This window comes from Gossypium hirsutum, chromosome D11 (assembly GCF_007990345.1).
Source record: "Gossypium hirsutum isolate 1008001.06 chromosome D11, Gossypium_hirsutum_v2.1, whole genome shotgun sequence".
NCBI classification, from domain to species: domain Eukaryota; kingdom Viridiplantae; phylum Streptophyta; class Magnoliopsida; order Malvales; family Malvaceae; genus Gossypium; species Gossypium hirsutum.
In genome coordinates, this window is record NC_053447.1 from 27307423 (window position 1) to 27315042 (window position 7620).

At 35.0% G+C, this 7620-nt stretch overlaps 1 protein-coding gene across 1 annotated transcript; it reads left to right on the forward strand.

The window, feature by feature from the left end:
* The first annotated feature begins 917 nt into the window (after positions 1–917).
* LOC121223052 (uncharacterized) lies at positions 918–4592 on the forward strand. The gene is made up of 2 exons (XM_041103981.1): positions 918–3936; positions 4083–4592. Exons 1-2 carry the CDS (start codon positions 2193–2195, stop codon positions 4136–4138), a joined length of 1800 nt encoding a protein of 599 aa, XP_040959915.1. The 5' UTR covers positions 918–2192; the 3' UTR covers positions 4139–4592.
* Positions 4593–7620: the final 3028 nt, after the last annotated feature.

Below are 7620 nucleotides of genomic sequence, written 5' to 3' on the forward strand. Positions count from 1 at the left end.
TAATACACTAAATAACTAATTTAGACATAATACATATTTTTTTTATCATTTATGTTCGTTTTACCGTCCATATTTAAAATTCATAATTGCCCCTCCTAATAATATAATCTCCAAAATTCGAACTTAAATTTTGCCTTGAAGGTAGAATGTGCCTTCCCACTCTATCCCACATTTATTGGCTAATACATATGATTTAACACCAACACTGATGTAAAATACTAAACACGGGGTTAGGGTTTAATTACAGGTGCTTGTAAAATATCAAAATAAAAAGTGTCATTGCAAATTTCTCAAATACTACATGTATTTCACAACTTTTGATGTCCAAGTGAAAATCTTTTCCCTTTCTAACAAAGCTTTTTTCACTCAAGTTTGGCTTTCGCTTCCACGCTAAAGCCTGCCTGGAAACCAACGCTAAGCATGCATCTTTTTATTCAATATCGACACATGTCAAGATATGAACTAAACTCCCCAAATATCAATTATAATCCTTAAACATCATCCTGGGAAAGATTCATATTAGTTCTTTTAGTCACATTCATTAATATATTAAACTATAAAGTCTTTAGAGCTAATCATGCCATGCATTCCAATGTATAGTCACAAGTTGCATATAATAGCATCAACATAAAAAACCAAAGAAGTAAATAACAATCATGGGTTTTCATATTGGTAACATGTTGCATATGGAAGCCGCATTTTCTTGAGACCAGTCCAGTTGTACTTGCTTGCAGAAATTTGTGAGATGAAAAAACAAAACTAAAAAAAGCTCCTTTGTTTTTGTTGGAACTAAGAAAACAAAAGAATGAAGTTTGACAGAAACTTGAGCTTGAAGGCTCGATGTCTTGCTGAGCAAATTAGAAAATCAGCTGAGACCTTTGAGCAAATTGCTTTCGTAAAACCAGAAAAATGAAGAAGAATTCTGAATAATTTTCATTAACTTTGAATTGAGGCATAATGCCAATACATATACCAGTCAATAAACTGGTCAAAACAAGCAAATGTCACCTAAACAACTACCTACTACCACTAAGTAGTTTTGAAACTAGTTAAACATAACTTGCACACATAGCTATGCTGATTTATCAATCTATCAGCACCTAATTACATCAAAACAATATCAACTTAGTATGGGTTTGGATGGGCGATTGGGTGCGGTGCGGTGCGTTTAGCTTACTTTTTGTCTCACGCTACAGTGTCGCTACAGTATCTAATCTCATCGCTACCACTGTTTTTACACTAACCGCAGATAAACGCACCGCCCATCCAAACTCACCTTTAGTTCATTTTCAACTAAGTAGCAAAACAAACACTTGAAGTAACAAAATAAATCAGCAACATGAACTTCAGCTACAACTGCATGGCTTGGGCAGCTTCTCTGCTTCTTGTCTGCATGCAGGCCAGCTTCAACAGTTTTTTATGAAAAGAAGTACATTTGATTACTTTGTTCTAAAGAGAATGAGATGTAGAAATGATTACTCAGTTTGTATGCTTTTGCAACTGAAACTATTTTAATAAAAAATGAAATAAAAAAACAGTTTGAAATTTGAATGCTTCGTTTCAAAGTTAAGAGTGTGTTTGTATTATCCAGAAGCTAGGTAGAAGAGTGTGGTCCATTGTCTATATTGTTGATAGCTGCCTTCTTAACTCTTTGATTGAATCATTTCCAACCTCCATTTTAGGTGAATGCATCAACTTTTGTTCTTACCAGATCACTAGCCATAAGAATATGAAATGAATTGAATTTATAGCCAGCATCCAATTCTGAGCCTTATCACCCTTTTAATTGCCTTACAGATTTCTTTTTTAAAGACCATTTCTTTGCTCTTCTGATGTAAAACTAAGACACTAACTCAAAGCACATACATCATTGATTGAATATATACATATTTAAAAGGATACATGTCTTAATCAATGAAACTTGCAATTTTAAATTTCAGACAATCACGAACCATTGGTAGTGTTCCACAGATAAAATATTGCTTAACCTCTCTTTATGGGTTCTCTGTGTCTCTACTTTTTGCTGTCCTTTATATGAGTAGTCTTATTAGCAGCCTAGTTGCCCGAGTTGTTTTACTTTTTTTCATCCACCCGAGAGCTCCAAGAAACTGATTGTGGCGCAGCTTTTTTGTGGCTTATCAATCAATCAATCAATCCATTCGACCCTGAAACTCATCTCTTCACCACCCAAGATGCACTCAGAGCCACCATGCAGCAAGCTGAATTGTTTCTTCTGCACCATGAATGAGCCAGAACATTCTGTAAGAAGAGCAAAACTCAGCCAGTGCTTCAAAGAGATGCCTCTCAGAGATGATCAAGAACACGTGTTGGTCTTGAGTGGGCTGTGGAACATTTCCATGACACAACCTGATGATCCAGAGTTTCCTGCACTTGGTATATTTGAATGCATGGCCAAACTGATCCATAGAGGCATCATTGATCAAAACTGGCTTCTTAGAGGTCAGAACATTTACATCCCCTACTATGCTGCTCATATTATTGGTTCATATACAATGGACAATCCTCAATTTGCAGAAAAAGCTGTTAAATCAGGTGTGGTTTTGCCATTAATGGAGCTTTTGAGAGGTAAGATGAGTTGGGTTGAACAAAGAGTTGCAGTTAGAGCACTGGGTCACTTGGCAAGCCATGAAAAAACCTTTGAAGCTGTTGTTGTACATGAAGTGGAGGTCATAAGTCTGGCAATGGAGATAGCTAGCAATTGCCTTGAAGTAGTGTACAAAGAGTTTGTTGGAATAAAAGCTAGGAAGAGACCCAAATACCATTGTGATTTGCTTACAAGAGGAGTTGGAGAGTTGGAGTTGCAGTCAAGGAAAGCTGAGGAATGGGCCAGTCAGCTTCAGTGTTGGTCACTTTATCTGCTGAATTGCTTTGCAAGCAAAGAGAGATGTCTCAACCTGATCTGCAACACTGAGTTTTTGAACAATTTGTGTGGAATGTGGGGTGGACTAGTCAACCTCACATCTCCTGCAGGGATCGGATTACTTAGAACTCTTTGTTCCTCAAAAACAGGAAGGGAAAATGTAGCAAATTCAAGACAAGTAATGGAGAGCATTTGCAATGTTTCAAGATCTTCAGATGACTGGCAAAACATGGCCATTGATTGTCTTTTGTTGCTTCTCAAAGACCCAGAGACAAGATATGGTGTTATTGACATTGCAGCATCGTCTCTTGTTGATTTAGTTGAACTTAGAAGCCTTGGAGAAAGCAAAATGGTGGGGGAAACAATAAGTCAGACATTGTTGCAAGATTACTACAAAATCAAATTTGGGTTTTTGAAGCTGAAGAGCCAGGAAGCTGAGAAAGCATTAGAAGAATTATGGGAATTGAGAGTTGAGAACATCAAAAGAGACAAACTGATGTCTGAACAAGACATGAAAGAGAGACAAGTACTTGTAGGGAAGTTGAAAAAACAAGGCAACCAAAAGTTTTGGACTGGTAAAATTGAGAAAGCTTGCAAGATTTATTCCAAGGCCTTGGAATTGTGTCCATTAAACTTTAGAAAAGAGAGAATCGTTCTTTACAGTAACAGAGCACAGTGTTATCTGCTACTGAAAAACCCAGCAGCAGCCATTAATGACACAACTAGAGCTTTGTGCTTATCAGGTACAGTGAGTCCCCACAGTAAAAGCTTGTGGAGAAGGTCACAAGCCTATGACATGAAAGGATTGGCCAAAGAGAGCTTGATGGACTGCTTAATGTTCATCAACAGCCGCATAAAGTCAGAGCATACGAAACGTGTCAGGATCCCCTACTACGCAGCAAGGATGATCAACAAGCAGATGAACGCCACGTGGCTATTTGCAAATGCCAAGTCAAAACTTTGCATCAAAAAGGAGAAAACTGTAGATGAATATGAATCCAAAGGAGAATACCAGCTGCAGGAAATGATGGATGCTAAAAACATGGGTTTCCCAGGTAAGCCTATGATATGAACCATCAAATAACAGGCAATGGGAATTTATTTGATTTTACCATAAATCCTTTTGCTTGACTAAGAAATAAGAATGCATTTTTGATATATATGTTTTTTTCCCTCCCGAATTCCACTTGTCTTTATTTAGATATGCCAACCATAGTAGAAGACGCTAAAGCTGAAAAGAGATGGAAGAAAAGATAGAAAAAGTAGGCGGGAGAAGAAAAGACATCATCAATATCAATATCAGGGCTGGAGTAAGAGATCATCAAATGCAGTCGATCACACAGTAAGAGAGGGAAGGGATCTAACATGATCAAAATAAACTGACCACTCAGAACTCTAAGCAAAGCATTGATGGTAAGATTGTTAGAAAGGTTGCAATTGATATGCAGCCTAGCTATGGGGAAATTTGGGAGAGGAATGTGATCAGTAGGACATGTGTAGCTTTCCAAACATTTTAGCTATTACACCAATTGTTTACAGGGTGTATGATTTAATTTTACATAGAGCTTCTGAATAATAAGATTTGAGTCGATGTAAATTTGTCAACCTATAGAAAAAACAGGTACATGTGAAAAACCCCAAATGGTTAACTTTGCCAATTGTAAAACTTGTATTCTTCTGAATTTATGTGGTTTACAGGCAGCTTTTACAACGGTAGAGAGGAAGCTACAACAATAGTAACTTGAATTCTGTCCGTTTTTAGGTTTAGAGCCATAGATCCCTCTTTCATTATTTCCTAAACCAATAATAACGGTAAAACATAGGGGCCAGATATAAATCATCAGTAGATAATGCATTTTGAATTATGTTCTTTATCCATCCATATATTATATTATATTATCTTTCCTTGCCTACCTCCTTTTATGAGAAGGATAAATACTATATAGGCCGCTGATTCTTACCCTCTCAATCATTAATTAAATTTTATATAAATATTGTGATTTTTCTTATTTTTATCAAAATATTGTTGCTTTTAGATTATTTCTTATAATTTGTTTTTATTTCAACCTCCAAATTTGTAGGTATTGAGAAATTAGATTTTTAATCCATATAAATCCCACGCTTCTTCGATGTATGAAGAAGTACACTTTAAAGAACTTCAACACCCATAAATTTCGAGGTCTATTGACATCAATAATGCTCCTTAACTACCCAAATCAATGTGTTCAATCTGGCTTTACCACCTATAGATATCATAGTTAGGCCAAACAATTTGATTCGATCATTATTGTCCGTAAGCTCAATCACCCAATTTAATTCAAAGGGACTTGACATCATGGGTGTCAAAGTCCTCCATTAGCTACCCTGAATATTAAACTCTCCTCCTTAACTTGGATTTTTACCAACGATAAAATGACTTTATGAGACATAAAGATCACATAGCAATGTCTTGCATAAACACAGTGAAATTTTGTTATTTTTTAATTTCATTTAGATTGTAATAAAGTAAATATTAATTTTTCACAATTATAAATAGCTTGAAGATCTAGTTATGCAAGCTTGCAATAATCTAAGTTTTAATGGCCCGAACAATCGAATCAAAGATTACTTAAAGAGGGCTTGTTTGTGCACGATATCTTAAGTGACCTGCTTCAAAATGATGCCAGAATTGCTTGCTGCCTTAGTTAAAAGATAGAGAACGAAGACACATATTTTCCATTTCTCAAGCGATAAAGTGACAATAAAGCTAGAATATGTAGCTTTGATAATAAGCCTTTCAATCGACAAACAAGTGATAATGAAAGAATGTGCAATCAAGTTGCTACATTACTCTACAATTTGTTGGGTGCAATTCCTGAATATGAGAAAGATTTCAATGGGTGTCAGCTAAAATTCACATGGTTCTAAAACTAATCGACTTGTGCCCACCTACTAATGCAAGTATCATTTAGATAAACCAACATGCTAGAGCTTACATACTACGCATGATTGGAAGAATGCTACTACCAAACAAGTATGGCAATAAAGTGCATTACTTATATCTCAATTTATTGTCAAACTTCAATTTGGTCAAGAAATTTAGTTAAGGGTTCATAGTTTTGACATTCCTTTACAGAGTGCTCTATAGGGTGAGTTAGCGTTCCATCAACCAAATAAAAGATTGTTGTCTATTGCTACAAACATAGGTGTGTATACGGTTGCCATGGTTAGTGACCATCTCTTTCAACACTTTTCCTCTTATTCTAAGGTAAAAACATAATCATTATTAACATGTTATATCATATTGAATTATGAATTAAGTGCTTTTAGTCTGTGTATAAGTCGTATTGAAATGACGAGATTAGCCTTCTTGTATCGAGAGACAAATATGAGCACGATGAACTATAAAAGGTGTATGCATTAGTTTATGCTTCCACATCATTGAGTGGTCCAATACTCATAAAAGGTATATTAACCACGAGAATTGTTGGATAAATGTTCCTCAAGAGCATATTCACCATTGAGACAATCATGTTTAACATGTTGTTGATGGTTAGTTTATTCAAAATAATAATATCTAGTCATTAGAGTCATATTGGAGTAGTTTAGGCTAAAGGATAGTTGCATTTATACAAAAGGATAATACCATGTTAAAACTAGGAAATAACGCGTACCAATGAGCCATCAATGGGCACATCAACAAGTGTGTGCCCAATCTACTGAATGTCTTGAGCTTGACCCACCTGTTGAACATGCTGAATCGATTATATTTTCCACACTTGTCAAAATTGCATACGATTGCTTCCTCATATTAGTTTAGTGATGGACTCAATCTATCACATTTGGCCCATTCCCCAGTGAGGACATTACCGCTTGGTAAGAAAAGTATTGAGCTTGAGGTTACGCAACTATTTGAAGTTCCCCTATCCTCATGACTAGCTTATGCACACCTTATCCTTTCTAGCCATTACATTATTATCATCAATAGGCTTCTGTAGTAGTAAGTTTTATTTTATTTTTCCACTAGCTTCTAAAAGGAGTAAAGATAGAGGTAAGGAGGAAGATTTGTCTAAGTGCCACAACGATAGAATCCAATCCTAACTAACAACCACTGGCTATGGAATGCATTCATCCCAATGCCACCAATGATTGTATATATGTTTACATATTTATTTGTTTATTTAGAAAAAAAAACTTCATGTAATTATTTTTTATTATATTTTTTTTCAATTAAATTCTATTTTATTTTATATGCATAATCAAATGTTAGAAAAATGTAACTAAAAATTAAAAATCTATATCAAATAATTTACTTATCAATATTACATTTCAATATTGATTAACTTACATATGTTATATCATTAGAAAAAAAGTGACTAATAAGTTTGCAATGTTTTATTACGAACACATTTAAATTACATTACATTTTAAAAACAATAAATTAAGCTAATTGTGGAAGATAATCATCTCAATGATGCCATATGGGCCTTTGAGCTAATTAAGCACCCTGAAATCTTAATGAAAGTGGTCATCTACCCAAATGACTTACAAAGAAACGATAAATCCTCCAAAATAAGCACTCACAAGTTATCTGTCTCTATCGCCAAGAAACCCTAATTTGTTTCTCTAAACTCTAATGACTAATGATTATTGCAAAAGTATTCTCTTACATACACCTTATAAGTTCCCTTTCCATGCTTCCATGCTAAATCTTTATGAAATGTTTGACTTGGAATCTTGAGTAGCTTACAGAGAAACAA

Coding starts and splice junctions, on each gene's coding strand:
- LOC121223052 (XM_041103981.1), top strand. CDS start 2,193: ATGCACTCAGAGCCACCATGCAGCAAGCTGAATTGTTTCTTCTGCACC. Junction 3,937..4,082: donor TAAAAACATGGGTTTCCCAG/GTAAGCCTATGA, acceptor GTCTTTATTTAG/ATATGCCAACCATAGTAGAA.